The sequence below is a fragment of the Accipiter gentilis genome, chromosome 29, assembly GCF_929443795.1.
Source record: "Accipiter gentilis chromosome 29, bAccGen1.1, whole genome shotgun sequence".
Classification (NCBI taxonomy): domain Eukaryota; kingdom Metazoa; phylum Chordata; class Aves; order Accipitriformes; family Accipitridae; genus Astur; species Astur gentilis.
In genome coordinates, this window is record NC_064908.1 from 3,607,218 (window position 1) to 3,623,101 (window position 15,884).

A 15,884-nucleotide genomic window follows, 5' to 3' on the forward strand; every position below is an offset into this window, starting at 1 on the left:
ATCCCAAAGGGATCCCCGAAGGGATGGATGGTCCCTGGCAAACACTTCCCCCAGAGCAGGCTGCCCCCGGGGACCCGAGCCCACCTGCTCTTGCTGCTGCCGCGCCAGCTCCATCTGCTGCTGCTGCTTCTCAAAGAGCATCGCGGCCATGTTCTTCTGCTCCGAGTGGGCTGTCAGGAGCTGGTCCCGCAGCGTGGACAGCTGGTTGATCATGACAAGTAACTGGAGCTCCTTCTCTGCCAGGCTCTCCTGGGTTCCTGGAAGAAAGCAAGCGGCTGCGGGTCAGGGGCTTGGGGAGGATGAACAGCACCATTGGGTGCTGGTGGGTGATGCATGGCCAGGGAATGGCTAATGCGCGGGGAGCATAAAGGTCCCCATGTGCTGAACCATCCCGTCTGCAGCCAGAGGCAAGCTTTCATCAGGGTTGCTCACCCCCCAAAAAGTCAAATTAATGTTTGGGATAAAAAAAGTACAAATCCCTACCAAATACACACGCTTGCAGGCACATCTCCCCTCCTGCTAAGGTGGGAAACGCCGTGTTTCCAGCCCAGGCTGCCCAGGCACAGGGTGTGGGATAGAGGACGGTGGAGGTGGGTGGCTGTCAGGGAGAGACCTCACCTTTCACTTCCTTGGACTCAGCAGTTGTTCGGCCCAGCAGCCGCTCCTTCCAGTCACTGGACAGTAACTTCTCGATGGTTGGCATCACTGTCCACGCCGTCAGGGACCGGGGTCGGCAGAGCAAGGAGAGGGAGAGGACAGACGGGTGAGCACAGCCTGAGGCTCTGCATCGTGGCAGGGGATGGCTCATCCCATCCCACAGCTTTGGAAAAATACCGAGGGGCCTGAAGGCAGCAGGAGGGGGGTCCCAAGAGACTTTCTTACCTTCCTTCAAATTCCTGTTGAAGTCCAGCTTCTCCTGGCCGCTGACAGCCGGCTCAAAGGCAGAGCGCCTGGGCTCCAGTGCGTCACCCGCAGGCGAGTGGGACTCCTGAGACACACACAACGTTACTCGGCACCGACTCCCACAGACGGAGATGTCCCCAGGTCTCTGGGCAGGAGATGCTGGGTCGGTGGGATGTTTGGAGCCGGCCCTGCCCAGCCGACTGCTGGACCACACTCTGCCAGGCACATTCCCCCCAGCCCAGCTTGAGAGCATCTCTGCTCTTCTTGCCACAAAGATTTGTTTGCTGGAGGTTTCTATTATTTATTTAGACTGCCCAGCTCCTCTGAGCCCCGTCCCTATGGGGCAGCAGTGCAGGGAGTGGGAAGGCTGAGGCTGCTGGTCAGGGGGAGAGAAAACCCAAGAGCAATTAAAAGGGGAGGCTGAAGGGACGGAGCATGTCTGGAGGTGGCCGTAGGGGGCTCCAACGCCAAAAGCGAAGCCCCCAAATCCCAGGGCTGACCTGAGAGCATCAAAACCGGCCAGAAAACCTATGGGGAGCTTCAGGTTTCGGCTTAATTTCCTTGGGATGAGGAATAACCAGCCGGGCAAACAACCACCGCTCCTTTGCCAGGGGATGGAGCCCAGGTCCGGAGCTGGGCTGGCCACAACGCTCCGCCAGCCTGGCAGGACCCGTGTTTGTCACAGCCATGGGACCCACCTGCGGCAGGGCCTGGGGGTCGGTGCCTTCCCTCGGCGGTGGTCCCGGCGGGTCGTTGGGACGGGGTTCGGTGCTGGGGGCAGCCCCCGGTGGGGACTCATAGCTGCCTTCCTTCTTCTCCTCCGTCTTGATGGTGCAGTTCACCATGCTGCCCGCTCCATCGAGCTCCAGGTGGGGAGAAACGGGGCTCCTCATGGACATCCTACGGGGTGGCAGGGCTGTCAGCAGAGCCAGGGGGCACCCCCCTGCCATGGGCATCCCATTTCCCAGCCTGGCCCTATACTGGGGTGCCCTGTGCTGCTGGGTTTTCAGGGGTAATGGTCTTGCTTTTTGCCATGGCTTGGAGAAGCTGAGCTCTTGCTCCCGGCTTCCTGACCTCAGGTTTTTGCAGACTTGGGGCTCAACAGCCAGAAGCCCCCAGGGAAACGAGCCCTTCACGCTTTGGGCTGTGAAGGGAATGGAGCAACAAAGCAAAACCCTAAAGAAAGCGACCTAGAGGCATGAGATTTAGGGCCAATACGAGCACGTGCCTTCGTGCTTCATCCAGCAGCCTGGCAGAGAGCAACCCCAGGCTCACCGCAACAGAGACCCATGCCGGACCCGAGCCAGCACCCCAGGGGTCCCCAGCTCTTGGCTCACAAACTGCCCCCCCCTGCACCATCCCAGGAGCCGTGCCTAGAAAGCCGGCAGGGCAGCAGGCAGGTTTCCCGCTCCGACGGGAAATGGAAATCCTGGCCCTGCCGAACAATGGCTGGGACAGCCACCAGAATCGCTCCTCCGGGAGTCCCCGGCACAGCTTGGAGCTGGGACCGGCCAAGCCCCAGCCAGGGCGAGGGGCTGACCCCGGGGAATGGCTCTCCCCAGCTTCACCAGTATGGCTGTGGTTGCCGGTCCAACTTCTGGTGCTGCCAGCCGCTCGGCCGGGCACTGCAGAAGCGACCGTGAGCTGTTATGGGGGATGAGCTGTATAACTCCAGGGGACCCCAAGCACAGCCAGAACTGGTATTTTTAATGGGATCTGCCCTAAACAACGTGTCACAGCCACGTCCCCTGCAAAGCCCCAGCTCTGCCGCAGCCTCCAGCCGTACCAGGGCTGCAGGGGCCGTATCCCCAAGCGAGTGTCGGGCACGCCGGGACCTCACCGGGAGCTCACCGGGAGCTCACCGTGCCTTTGCTGCAAAGGGATCAGCCATGTGTAAGGGGCAGTGCCCGCCTGCTGCCGTGCTCGTAGGGATTTGCCTTCTCGGGGCCACCAACCCTCACGCTGCACAGCAAGAATGGCAACAAATATTACCCTCCCAAATCTCACCTTTCAAGAAGCAATAATTGGAAAAGGAGGCTGTTAAGGAAGGGATTTACACCGGCCGCTGCCAGGAGCCAAGCTCCAGGTTCCATGATCACAGGGGCTGCCAAGGTGGGAAGGGGCTGTGGCGGGATGGGGAGAGCATCCTGCCTGGGCTCTGGCACCCCACAACCGGGACCCCCCGGATCATCTCCCTCTCGCCTCCCCACACCTCGATGGCTCATCAGGACCCCCCTAAATCAGGGCTGGGGGTGCGAGCTGGTGGAGGTGGGAGCCGAGCCGGGCTGCCCAACTCGGGGCAGCAATTACATAACAAACAAAGCCCAGCTCAAGCTGCGAATTAATCAAACCGCTGAAAATAAAACCTTCCTCTCAGGAACTTCAAACAAAAGAAACGAAAACAACAAGGCCGGCTGGGTAATGAAAAGCCAGGGCTGTGAATAGGGGACAAAAGGAAGTGGAACAATAGGGTGTTGGACAAAAGCAATAAAGTAAAGGGAAGTGTGACAGCTCCACAATAGGGCACTGTGCGCGCCAGCCTTTCTGATCTTAGCGGGGCTTTTTTTAATCTCAGTTCCCTTGCCCTCCGCTGAACAAACCATCGCGCTCGCTGGGCCGGCGGGTTTCCTCCTGGCGTCGGCATCACCCGGTATGTGCCGCATCCTGCGGTACCGCCCGTGTCGCCCCTTCCTGCCCTCGGCTCACCTTGGCCAGCCCGGTGGCAAGGAGGGCGACCCGGGTACGGCCAGCGCCTGCCCGAAAAATCCATCGCCTGCCTTCGACACGCCTCGGCCGGGGAGGAACCGGACACGCTTGGCAGCAGCGTGGCAGTGGCGGGCAGCCAGCGGGAAGCCGTGCCCACGGCTCGGCTGGCTCCAACGACCTGCGGAGGATTTGCCCTGCGAGGCTGCCGCAGAGCCCGTGCTTTCGATGTGCTACAGGTGGGGAAACTGAGGCACGAATGCACGGCGGCTGCAGCACCTTGCCCTGCGTGCTTTCCTAAGTCTGGACCTGCAGGTGTGGGTGCAGAGCCGCTCCCTCCTTCCAGCCTTTTTGGATTTTTAAAGGCAAACACCCCCCCCCCGCCCCGGTCAGTGCATCCCTGCCACAGATCTGCCCTCCCTCCCTGCGGCCGAGATGCTGCCCAGCCCTGGGCTGCCCAGGTGCCCAGGCAATGGGGCAGCAGCAGCAATAGCGCAGCACAGAGCGATGCCTTCGGTTTGAGACACGTACAAAAGCAACGTCCCGCTCCTCCTGCAGGTCACATTTCCATTGTACATAACCTCCCGGTGCCACTGGAAGTTTACTCTTAAAATGGGGCCGGTACTTTAATAGGGGTCTGTTTGAAAGGGGCCTCATTGTGGATTTATTATACGGTTTGCCGAACAAAAAAAAAAAAAAAAAGAGAGAAGAAAAAGGACAAAACGGCGCTGTTATCTTGTTACAGGGCTGGTTCCCGCGGCAGCCCTGTGCTGAGGGCTCAGGTGCTGGGCTCCGGGGCTGCCTGTGGCAGACAATAGGGATGGGAACAATTGCCTTGGCACGGGGAGTGTAACAGATCTTCGCCTTTAATGTTTCCCATTTAATGCATTGCGGAGGGGAAGGGAGGGAATGGCGTTGGGATGTGAAGCGCCAGCCTGGAGGACCAAACCAGACCCATCGAGGAGCCACAAGTCGTCGGTGAGGGACCAGACATCCATGGGGCTGCTTCCCCCCAGCACAGCATTTTGGGGAGCATGAGGGGGGCTCATCTCACAAGCACCGAAGCCCTAAAATGCCCATACTGTGCCGGCATCAATGTGCTCACCTTGCCTCCAAACTCCAGCCCAGCCAGTCCAGGGACTGAGGTTTTCGGGATGGCGACAGCTTTTCTTTTCTCCATTCCTACCCCTGAACGGCACGTCCTGCAATTCTCCCCGTGGCCGTGCCACCCTTCCTGCCTGCCAGCCGATCCTATCTGCCCCGTTTGTGTTGCAGCAGAACAGCTCGAAAAGCCGGGGGGGCCAAGGCGCCAGCAAGCCCCCACCCTGCCCGGCACTGCAGCAGCTCGGGGAGCACCGGCGAGATGCCCGGACCCCCCCACCCCGGCACCCAGAACCCCTTCTTGGTCACTTCTGCAGGCTCTGGCTTTCCAGAGGAGGGGGCTGCTGGCACCTCTCCACCTGCGCAAAGCAGCAAGGGGAAGAAAAGCCAAAAAGCTGCCCGGCAAAGGTGTGGTGCCAGCTGGACCAGGCTTTTTCCCTGCAGCAGATCCTGCCCGCAGTCCTAAGAAAAGGGTTCTGGGGGGGCTGGAGGGGGAGGCTGGCAGGCAAGACTGCCCCAAGGTGGTGGTGGTGGTGGGGTGTCTGCCCGTGGCTCAGGCAGGGATGAAGCAGGCACTGAGCTTACGTCAAACTCAAGCTCTTTGCAAAAATACCAGAGGGTGCAGGAGGCCAGAAAGCCACAAACACGCAAAGTCTCCTGCGCTGCCAGGGTGCGAGGAACAGCCGCAGCGCTGCTCGGCTCAGGGCAGCGGCGCCTGTGGCACAGCCACCTTCGCCGGTCCCGGGAGAGGATGCGAATGTGGCAATCGTCCCACACGCCTACCCAGCGCCACAGCATGCCTGCCTCGGGGCTAATCCTGCCCCTCAACTCGGGGCTGATCCCACCCCAGGGGACAGCAAAGGGCTTTCGCAGAAGGGGACTCGGGGAGAGCAGTTGGCTGGAGGAGCTGGGCTGCCCAGATTTTTGGGCTGACATTGCCCCCATCTGCCCATCAGGTTGACTGAGGCAGCAGGAGAAGGTCTTGGGGGTTTTTGTTTTCCTCTCTCTCCCCAGTTACAGCAGAAAGCTATCAGTTCACGGATTACGGCAGACTTTTCCCTTCAGGAGCCCAGCGTGGTACCCAGTGATCCCAAAACAAACCCACCCATCCCAAGCAGCACGCAGCCACTCGCCCTGGGGCCACATCCTGCCGCCACGGCCCAGGTAACCAACTCAACCAAGGGAGAGACACACGGGGCAAAAACAGGGGAGAAAACACCTTACGAGCAAACACAGCAACGCCAACGAGAGCCAAGGCAGCACGACACCACTGCCGCGCACACACCAGCCACGTGCAGCACTCACAGCTCCCGGCATCCCCTCCAGAGAGAGGGCAGAGGAAAAAATAAGACACACACGGACGTTTTCTTCTTCCAAGAAGGGCCTGAGGAATCCCGGCCGGCCACCGGGACAGACAATAGCCCATCTCCTGCCAGACAAGCGGGCCGCTTTCCTGCCAGACTTGGAATGTCCTTTTGGGGCCGTTTCCAAGCGTTTCCGCCCGGCGTGCCTTTGCACATAAAAGAATGGATGGCTTCCTCTGCCGTGCCCGGGCAAGGATGGTCAGGGATGGCCGAGGCAAATGGCCTCGGCTGGGGGAAGTTCACTGGGCTGCTATCCCTCCCCAGGGATGCAGAGCATCCCGTGATGGTGGGTTATTCCCTGGGAAGGCCAAAGCAGGTGGCCACGGGGCTCTGCCACCCCCAGCCACGGATGGAGGGGGACTGCCAGCACATTGGCTACAAGCTGTAGGTGAAACGGGGCAGAAATTCTAAGACCTCAGGGTTTACTGCTTCTGAAAAAGCAGGTTTTTAAACCCAGAAGGCATCCGGATGCTGAATGTATTCAGTCCCAGAAATGCTGCCACCACGTGAGAGCCACGGCTCCACGTGTCCCTGACGGACAGCAGCCGCTCGGAGCAGCGGTGCTTACGGGACACTTGTTCCCCCACGAGGCTGCGTCACAGGCGCGCACCCACCTGTGCTACCCCACAAACCAGGGTGCTGCAGCAACGGAAACACGCTGCATTTAGGGGAGCACGAGCCGACGCTTTACGCATCCTCAAATGCCGCGTTTTCAACATCTTACCTGTCAGCGGCGCTCCCACGGAAAGCCACAACCTCCATCTGCCCAGAAGGCTGTCGAGAGCTCAGGCTGCCGGAAAAGCTGCAAAATCAACGCCAAGAAGGGAGATCTTTGGCAGGTGGGGGGTGGGGTGGGGGGTGTGGAATTTTGGGAGGGTAATGCCCCAGGGGGTAGAGGGGCAGCAGTAAACACCCAGCAAGCGCAGAACTGGGCAGCAGGCTGGCACCTGCGTGCTAAGACCTGCCACGGGCAGGATGATGCCCACATGAGCTGGCCAGGCATGTCCTGCCCAGCAGTAGCTGACGGCTACTTCACCATCCCAGAGAGACCTCCAGACCCCAACTGCCCCTCTCCATCCTGGCAAGACTTGGGGGTCCCATGGGAAAAGCTCTGGCATCGGCAGGAGCTGGGATTTCCCACTGTCCACACAAAACAGACCGGTCTTTGTCCAACCTCCATTCACCAGCAGTTTGCTGACGGCAATTTTTCTCCCCTCGAAGGATAATGGCCTCCGGAAACATCGCTACGGGGTCAGAGCAAAGCGGTGACACTATGGTGAGAGCAACAGCATCACGGAAACTCCCGGGAATGGCCGGCGCAGGAAGGAGCAGGGGGTCACCCCTCTGCATGTGCCGCCCTGAGCACCCCATCTTCCACCCAGGTCCCCTCTGTCCCCTCCTCAACCAGGCGTAGGACCCCCATCCTGGTGCCCCCCCTGGGGGGATATCTCCCCCCTTGACCCTCAGAAGAGTTCATACAGCCACAGCCTCAGCACTGCCACATTATGGCTCTTCAGTGGGGGAAGCATCAATTCTCCATCTACTAAGATGAAAAGCAGCAATGCAGGTCTCCTATTACCACGCCGCACTTGGAAGATTTAACCCTAAAGCAATTACAACCAGCTAGCATAGATTTACTAATTCTGTCCAAAAAAACCCAACCTGCCTTCTTCAAAGGCCTCCAGGCCATATCCAGGACTGCTAATGAAATGCATATCTCTCTGATGCATGCCAGCAGAGAAGCCCTTCAGAGGTTCAGGGGGAAATCGAATCAATCCTGCTATTCAAAACTTAAGCGAACATTTGCAAGACAGGGAGAAAAAAATGAATTCTCAGGCTGTGGCAGGGGCAAGAAGAGAATCTGGGTTGCTTAACAGGATGGCTCTATGTCCTCCATCACCTATGTACACCAGGAGAACCCAGCTCTTTTGGGAGCAGGTTGTCTCAGGGCACTGGCCGATGGCTTGTGCAAGCACTAAGCTACAGCAGATCGAGTCCTCAGAGGGTAACTCTGTCCTCAGAAACTCAGCTCCTGCTTTTCTAAAGCTTGAGGAATAATCCCACTTGCTAAAATCCAACTCACCCCCTCGAGGCTTGCGTCCTGCCCCTGCCACCTCCCAGGTCAGAGGGACCGGCCGGACCCAAGGAGGCGGTGATGGAGCCTGGCGACACGGGATGCTCTGGGTGGGAATGGGAAAACAAAGCCTCCCGTGATAATGATGAGACAAGCGCAACGTAGTCCTTGTGGGTACCCGGGTCCGTTTGATCCAGCCCGGCACACGTTTTAACTGGGCCACGTCCCAGCCTCCTATTGCCCCCTCTCACTAACAATTTCCAGGTTACTGCTAACTCTGGTTTCACAGTGCTTCTGAGGGGGTTTTTATCACCTTGCTCTGGTTTCTTATGAGATGGCAGAGGAACACATCACCGCAAAACCCTTTCCTGTCTTGGCACAAAGGATTACTCGGCTGCTTCCCACCCACGCTGCCCCCCCAGCACGAGGGCTTTGCTGGGACCCCCCCCCCCCCTCACCTCCTAGCCGTGCTTCCGCAACCCAAAATCCAGGGATGCTGCCTCCCGTGAGCCTGGCTGTGTTAGGATGCACACAAAAACCAGCTGGTAGTTTTATAACTATCCAAATAACGACATTAAATACAAAGAGGCGGTCGGATCCTTCCGTGGGTGTAAACTGGCAGAGGTCCACCACCTTCACAGCCACAACCCAAACACATTTTTCCTTTACTGGGATGAGCGATAGGATGGTTTTAAGTAGGGGAAAAATTAAACTGAACCTCAGGTGGAACTTCCTGGCCATGAGATTTATTAGGCTGGGAATGATCTCATCAGGGAAGCGGAGGAAACTCCGTCGCGCTGGAATTATTTAAAACCGTGCAAAGCCCGGAGGAAGAAGGCGCGGGAACAATCCCAGCGACAGCCCACGTGATGGCCGGGGACCGCACTGGTCATTCCCGTTTCCTGGCCTCAAGACTAGACAGTCTGCAAGATGGGTTTGTTGTTTTGTTTTTTTCCCACTCAATAAGACATATCAATAAGGAAAAAACTCCTTGCACCGTCTTTGCAGGGTTTCTTGCCTAGGGAAGGTTACATGATTGAAAGCATCTTTAAGAAAAGGCCTGACAGCCCCAGGAGGGTGCAGCAGGAGAAGGGGGTGCTCAGCAGAGACGAGCGCGTTGCTCGGGTCTGAGCAGCAGCGTGGGCAGGGACGGCCGGGGAGAAGTGCGGAAAGAAGAAACTCCCCTTCCCTGCAGGTCTAAACGTGCCAGGGAACAGCGCAAATGCCACAATCTTAATATTTTCAAAGACCTCCTTCTTATTGCATCCCTCTCCTCTGCCCTTCCTATCTTCCCCTGCATTACAAGCCAAAACAAAAATATCACAGCATGTTAACCAGGGAAGACGCTGGGGATGCATGAGGAGGGAGGAACTCTGAAGAACAGGTATTTACTCTTTCTTGCCTTTTTTCTGCATCAGAAATAATTTTTAAAACAAGTTTCCTCCTTTGCGCAAGGCTTTGCCTGGATGCAAAAAAAGGCCAGCAAAACCTGCCCGGCTTGCGGGTGCTGAGCCTTTACACACAGCACCCGGGGTGGCTGGATCAGGCACATGGTCCCAGTGATGCCAGCAGTGTCCGAAAGTCCCCAGGGTGGTGGGTGCTCGGAGGAGCTGCCAGGTCCCTGGGACCCGGTGGAGGTCCTTGGGGCTGCTCCCGAACCCCATCCCGCTACCCCAGCACAGGCATCAGCTCGTTCCACCTCCCCGCTCCCCAATTTAACCACTTTGCATTGAACAATCAATTATGGGAAAGAAATTCAAAAAATCAGCAAACCCAGAACAAATAAAGATCCACCCCATATAGCATGAGGTCAGCAGAGCCAGGAGGTGAAAGACAAGGATAACTCACCCAGCCGCGGCAGGACGGCACGGCGATGCCAGCACGGCACGGTGCGGCAAGGGAGAGCGGTTAGCACATCTCCCTCCTTTTCTTCACAGTTTCTGTCCTCCCCTCACCCAAAAGCGGCCCTCGGGCTTATCGGGGAGGCCGATCTCGGTGTCGTTTTTGTGTAATTTCACTCACTCAGCGTTTCCAGGCAGAGCGGAGGGCACGTTTGACTCGGCTGCTTCGTAAACAATACTTTCCTATCGCATGACGGAGAGGTGAAGACATCTGACCCTTTTCCTCTCCTGCTTAGAAAAAAAAAAGACACGGGGCTCACCCGCCTCGACAGTGATCTGCCCGGCACCTCCCAGGCTGGGGCTGCAGGGAGGGCAGCACTTTCCAAACCCTTTTTCCACGCACCGTGCCACGGAGGACACACGGGTGAGGTTTGTGGCACGCAGGACCCGGTGCTGTTTTGGCACAGCCCCACGGTCCATCCCAATGGCATCCCGTGGCGTCGGCCGGTGTCCGTCACCCCCTACCCTTGTTGAGCTTCTTGGGGCATTTTACACCTTCCACTAATGTCATTATTTTTCCAGCTGTCCCCAGGCTTTGTGGGGGTCTCCCATTTGCAGGGGGCAATCCCATCTTATTTGCACTCACGTTTCCCCAGGTGAGCCAGGGATACACATGAGCACCGAAAGGATGCTCGGAGCCAGCCCCGGTACCTCTCACACGTGGCACCCAAGCCCACGGTGGCAGCCAAAAATCATGGGGCCGCGCTTGCGCTCACAGTGCCCCATGCCCTGCAGCACCCCGGAAACCTTCGGGTCCTTTTGCACGGGATCCTGAGCTGCAACAAACAGGTCCTTATGCCCAAACTGTCACATGCTTGGACACGGAGGGACAAAGGCTCCGCGGAGCCACTTTGCCCTCCCCAGCTGCTGCCGAAATTTGGGGCAGGGGGGAGCTCCAGCTGCTGGGGCCACTTGACATTTCAGCAACAGATTTTTTTTTTACTGGCGTGACGGGAGCTGCCCTGCAAGCCATCGGGGCCGTCATCAACCTCCCTCTGAAAGGAAAGGCAGCCTGAAGGACGGGTGCTCAGTGCCAGTAGCTGTCCATCATCTGCTCCAAATCATCACACCCTTACTAATGGCAATCCTGACTCCGCTCCTGCTGTGCTTCGGCTCAGAAAAGTCATGGCTGGCTGAGTCTGGATGAAGACCCCCAAGGAAAACGCTTTCGGCCTGACTTCTCCCCTTATTAGCGTAAGCCATGGCCACTTTCATGGTGTTACCCCTGATTTAGGGTGTGGATTCAGGCTCCCATGGTAGCTCATCCCCCCCCGTTGCTCTGCACCCTGCGGGTGAGCCAGAGCATCCTGCAGCAGCAGCAATGGGACTTGCAACCGGCAGCACCCCCCCGGGCCGGTGGTCCTGTTAGCGGGGCAGGTCTCATATTTGCAAGAGAGAAATCACAGAAGGGAGCGGGGCTCTGGTTCATGCCATTTTTATCGCTATCATTATTTCAGCTCAGGGAGAGACCCCAGGCTCTGGGGGGTGGGGGACACCCCCCCACCCATCCCACTGCAGGACCCAAGGGATCCAGCGGCAGCCACCCTCCAAACCACGACCATCCCGCAAGGCTGGTTCACGCTTCACCCCTTCTCTCCCCTCTTCCTTCAAAGGAACTAAAGCCCATGAAAACCTGGTCATGCAGTGTCTCCCGGCCTGGCTCCTCTCTTCTGGGTGAGCAGAGAAATTTGGGGTTACTGGCCCACTGGGATAGTTTTCATTGCACGACAAAAACACAGCACAGACAAGGGAAAAGGCACTCCAGCAAGAAGCCGACAGCCCTCCCCATTTACAAGGGGGTATCCAACTGCCCCCAGCCAGCCCGGGGCTCCCTGCGTCCCGCAGCACACACCAGCACACAAGGGGCTCTTTGTGCCCGGTGGCACCTGTCTCCCCCCTCCCCGTATCCCGATTTCCCCTGGGGTCCCCGAGCCGGTTCCCTCCAGCGAGGGGCTTTGGCAGCTCCTGCCTCCACGTGCCGTGTCCCGGCGCGCTCCCGCGCACGGCTTAGCGGAGCTGTGGGCAGGCAGAGTTGCTCTGCCCGCGCAGGCAGGCACACGCGGGCAGGCACGCATACCCCGCTGTGCTGCTCACCACTCGCGTGCCGTGGAGCGGGTCTCGGACAAGACGAGAACAAGAGGGACTGGAGGCATTTCATGCCACCCTGGCAAAGTTCCCCAACCCAGTTCCCGGGATGGTTCCACAGACCTGAAGCAATGCAGCAGGATGGACTGGGCACGGGAAGCCCAAAGGCCAGTGTTGCACCTGGAGATCCAAATCACAGCCCGAGAGCCTCCAAGAAAGGCAAAGAGTGCTCTGCCTCTGCCCATGCTGCAGCCTGCACAGGTACGGATGGGTCCTGCCCAGGTGTAGCCCTGGGAACCTCCCCCAGATTAACCCTCCAGCTCCTGAAATCCCTGTGTCACGGCAAGAAAAATGAGCAGGAAAGGTCTCAAGCAGCCACCTCTCCCACTCGGGAATTCACCTGCAGAGCTGCCCACGGGCAGCAGCGCCCACGGGCAGCAGCGCCCACGCAGAGCCAGGCAGCACAGGCTGGCGAGGATGGCCCTGCCAACCCTGCCCATAAATCCCCTCTTGCAGACAGGCACACTCGTGTGCAAGCCCCCGTCCCAGGGGACTGACTTTCCGGCTGGGCGTGCAAGGTAGAACAATAGGGCCAAGCCCTCTATTGTTCCAGACAAAAGATAAGCCAGGCTTTGGCATTCCCCTACGCCCTCGCGGGCAGGCAGGCAGCAGGCAGGGCCACCACCCTGGGCCAGGGCAGAGTTTTTCTAAACCCTTCCCACATCAGCTCACTTTTGGCAGGTGAACCAGAAGGGCTGCCTTGGGGGGGGGGGACACGACACCCTCCGGCCCAGCTCAGAGCTTGCACACCCTTGCACGCACACCTCACCCTCGCAGCCACGCTCGCCCTGCCCTGCAGGTTTTGTCCCAGCTCTGCGCAGTCCCCAGTTTCTGCTTCTCCTCTCTGCATCCTGCAGGGACACGGTGGGGACAAAGCACCCTGCCAGCCATGGGGTGGTGGCAGGAGGGATGTGGGTTGCCCAGCACTGGGGACCGGTTCCCTGGTGGCCTCGCCGGCCGGCACGGGGAGCAGAGCAGACGTTGCAAGCCCAGGACTGCCAACTCTGCGCACCCCGGCACGTCCGCTGCAGCCCAACCCGCACCATCACCTAGCTCAGCTTTTTCAAACAAGTGGCGTTCCAGGCTCTGAACAAGGCTATCGACACCCAGCCAGAACAAGGGAGGAAGACTACGGAGGATGAGGGCTGCTCTCTGCAAACCCACACCCATCCATCCAGGCACCCAGGCAAGAGTCACGCTAGGTGACTATTGCTGCAATGGGTGCCGAGTACAGTGGCATGAAAAGCCTCGTCTCTGCTGGGAAATGCCCCCGCTCCCTCCCCGCAGTGCTGCCATAGGGGGTCTGCCGGCACGCCTGGCCCTGGCATCCCACCACCAATTTACCTGGCCACGCTCGGCCCTGCCAGCCCCGCTGAATCGGACAGGTTGACTTAAGTCCAAAGAAGTTCGATTTCTGGCTCTCACCCGGTAGCGGTGAAGGCCCTGGCGGCAGCAGGGGAAGGTGGCGGCCCCAGCACCACAGTGGTGGCAGAAGCTGCTGCATGGTGCTGGCAATGCCGTCGGGTATTTCCATCTACCTGCTTCTACATCTTCTTTTCCTTCTCCTGTTAAGACTCTGGCTCACCCCAGCTCATGATAACCCCATTTTGCATGGGCAAAGAGGATCAAATACCCCCACTGGGCTTGCTGCTGTCCCACGTTCTTTTAATTCTCTTTGCTATATTTAATTTATAATCTTATCCTCTTTCCTCCCAACAGACAATGAACTGCCACAAAACTGCCTTCACCAGGGAGAATTAAAAAATAATAACTCGGGCCAGCAGATTTTGGCTCGGGCTAGTGGGTGCTCGCAGGGCTCTTTCAGTCGGCTTTAATGATGAGCCACATTATCTTGTTCCTCTCTGATAAGACACCCGGGGGTACGTGGAGGGGAGGCTGCCCGGCCTCTGCAGCCACCAGACTGCATCTTTTATAATGGTCACATGCCTCGAGCAGGCCTGGGTGGTAATGGAGCATTAAATTATGGAGAGGCAGAATTTCAAATATTTCAGATCCATCTCCCAATTTGCATTCTTCAGCTGAAGAGCTGCAAGCAGGAGTGGGACAAGAAGGCAGGGAAGGGACCTTCCCTCCAGTACAATGTTCGCGGTAGCTTTCCCCTTGAAAAACAACACATTTCAGCTAAAAGCAGCTGCAGAGCCATTTGGGGTCCAAGGTGCTGGCAGGGTGCTTGGAGGCGAAGGGGACGAGGCTGTTTCAGCAATGCCCCTAATGCTATCAGCCACTTCAGCCATGTGCTCCAGTGCACTTGTACAAATGCTTTGTTGAGGCAGACTCAGGCTCTGCATCCCCCCCTACTCATATTTTTTACTGACCCATCGAAGCGGCTGGGGCGTTTACTGATGCGAGCCGGTGCCCAGCATGGCCAGCCGTGCCCCCCACACCTCCCCAGCCTCCCTCCCCGCCAGCGCCGAGCTGGTGGGACTGGGCAGACCAAGGGCTCTTGTTCGGGGCTGGAGCGGTTCCAGCTTGGGACATGTGGTCCTGGAGCAGGTGGACATGGAGTGGGAGGAAGGGAGGGCGGGAGGGCTTCCAAGCAACAGAAAATTTTCCAAAAGTTGATGCCTTGGACCCTGCCAACTTTCCTTGTGCTGGAGGAGCCCACGCACTTCTCAGCCATGCACAAGCAGCACCCAGCCATGAGGAGCTCCCCAGGGGCACGGCCAGGCCAGCGGCAGCTCTACCCGGGGGAGCAGATATCACTCCTGAAGTTACTCCCCCAAAAGGCGCAGGATGGGGTAAAGGCACCGAGATATTTTCCAGCAGAACTGTCATAAGCTGCACTGATTTATTTCCCTTTTGCATGTTCTTTACTGGGTTAATATGGGGTGGAAATCAGTAATGCATCGTGCAAAACTTCTGAGGGGCCCAAATCTTCCTCCCCGCAGTGCAATGAAACCAAAACCTCCACAAAGTTTGTGAAAAATACAGCAGCAGAGCCTGGGATAGCCCAGCCCTGGCTGGTCAGGGGTGGCCGCGATGCTGCAAGGGACCCCCAGCCGGGGAACGCCCGACCCCGAGGCTGCCAGTCTTTTTGGGCTCTCCCTCCTGCCGAGCACAAGTCCTCCATCAGCCCCGCTGCCAGACCAGGCTGCTGTCAGACGCACAAAAAGAGGCAGCTTTGACCCATCAGTATTTTCTAGCTGAGGGAAAATGAAAATATTTCATTACTAGTTCCCAGTTTGTGGCGATGCTACGTTCAGCAGCACGGCCGCAAAAGAGAACAAAAGAGGCCAGCCGGCTTTCTCCACGGCATCGCAGGCTGTAGGTAGCAACTGCCCTGCCTGTGAGTGGATTTTTTCTTTTTCAAGAAACCTATTTCTTTAGGAAAATAAGCAGTACGCATTTTATTAGCGTGGCTGGGAACTTCCAGGGTGTAAAACGGGGGCAGAGCTGTACTGACAGCACGTCCCTACAATCGGTCGCAGCCGCCTGTTAAAGGTTGCCGCTTTGGTAATAAAAGCTTTTCTGATTTCTGCAATTACACGTGCACACACAAAGCCGGCCGAACACAAAACCGCGGTAAATGTTTACAATGGGATAAAGCTGGAGCAAGCAGGAACGCGGCTTCGCGGCGGGCAGACAAAGCGGGGCTCACCGCGCTCCGCGCCGGCTCGTGCGGGACAGCAAGCAGCCGCAGGCCGTGGGCTTACAAGCTGTCCCGCTGCTCTG

At 58.1% G+C, this 15,884-nt stretch overlaps 1 protein-coding gene across 5 annotated transcripts in view; it reads right to left on the minus strand.

Annotated features, from left to right (window-relative positions):
- SOX13 (SRY-box transcription factor 13) overlaps nucleotides 1–15,884 on the minus strand; it is a 40,686-nt gene that overhangs the window by 4,301 nt on the left and 20,501 nt on the right. For 2 of the 5 annotated variants that reach the window (XM_049831865.1, XM_049831868.1), the window contains exons 2-5: nucleotides 1,602–1,803; nucleotides 883–988; nucleotides 619–705; nucleotides 85–257 (exon numbers count right to left, since the gene is read on the minus strand). In XM_049831865.1, coding sequence (XP_049687822.1) covers nucleotides 85–257; nucleotides 619–705; nucleotides 883–988; nucleotides 1,602–1,802 — 567 coding nt within the window. In that variant the 5' untranslated portion in view covers nucleotide 1,803. Of the gene's footprint in view, nucleotides 1–84; nucleotides 258–618; nucleotides 706–882; nucleotides 989–1,601; nucleotides 1,804–6,795; nucleotides 6,874–9,993; nucleotides 10,268–15,884 lie in introns of those variants that run through there. The other 3 variants (XM_049831863.1, XM_049831864.1, XM_049831867.1) reach the window with 3 other exon arrangements.